General features: G+C 56.9%; 1 protein-coding gene across 1 annotated transcript; it reads right to left on the reverse strand.

Moving 5' to 3' along the window:
• Positions 1 to 6: 6 nt before the first annotated feature.
• Positions 7 to 649, reverse strand: LOC107579224 (actin, alpha skeletal muscle-like; the record flags this gene model as incomplete). The annotated part of the gene is made up of 3 exons (XM_016265076.1): positions 544 to 649; positions 269 to 460; positions 7 to 195 (listed from the first exon to the last, which is right to left on the reverse strand). Coding segments are annotated over exons 1-3 (466 nt in total), but the record flags the coding sequence as incomplete, so codon positions are not given.
• Positions 650 to 655: the final 6 nt, after the last annotated feature.

Genomic DNA, 655 nt, shown 5'->3' on the forward strand with positions numbered 1-655 from the left:
TGCTGCATCTCACCTTGATCTTCATGGTGCTGGGGGCCAGAGCAGTGATCTCCTTCTGCATGCGGTCAGCAATACCAGGGTACATGGTGGTACCACCGGACAAGACGTTGTTGGCGTACAGATCCTTACGGATGTCGATGTCGCACTTCATGATGCTGTTGTAGGCGGTCTCATGGATACCAGCGGACTCCATACCTGAGAGGTGAGGCGTTCAGTCAACAACACTGATCAGTACGTGTCAATGAAAGACCATCCGAGCGAGACTCACCGATGAAGGAAGGCTGGAAGAGGGTCTCGGGGCAGCGGAAGCGCTCGTTACCGATGGTGATCACCTGGCCGTCGGGCAGCTCGTAGCTCTTCTCCAGGGAGGAGGAGGAGGCGGCGGTGGCCATCTCGTTCTCGAAGTCCAGAGCCACATAGCAGAGCTTCTCCTTGATGTCGCGCACGATCTCACGCTCAGCTGAGGAGAGGAGAGGCAAGGGTCGCACGTTAACTCCTGCTATTTCGCACCTGTTCTCCCGTGCAGACTATACCGCCACTCACCGGTTGTCACGAAAGAGTAGCCTCTCTCGGTCAGGATCTTCATGAGGTAGTCAGTCAGATCGCGACCGGCCAGATCCAGACGCATGATGGCGTGGGGCAGAGCGTAACCCTC

Source organism: Sinocyclocheilus grahami, unplaced genomic scaffold, assembly GCF_001515645.1.
Source record: "Sinocyclocheilus grahami isolate Dianchi unplaced genomic scaffold, SAMN03320097.WGS_v1.1 scaffold15553.1, whole genome shotgun sequence".
Lineage (NCBI taxonomy): Eukaryota > Metazoa > Chordata > Actinopteri > Cypriniformes > Cyprinidae > Sinocyclocheilus > Sinocyclocheilus grahami.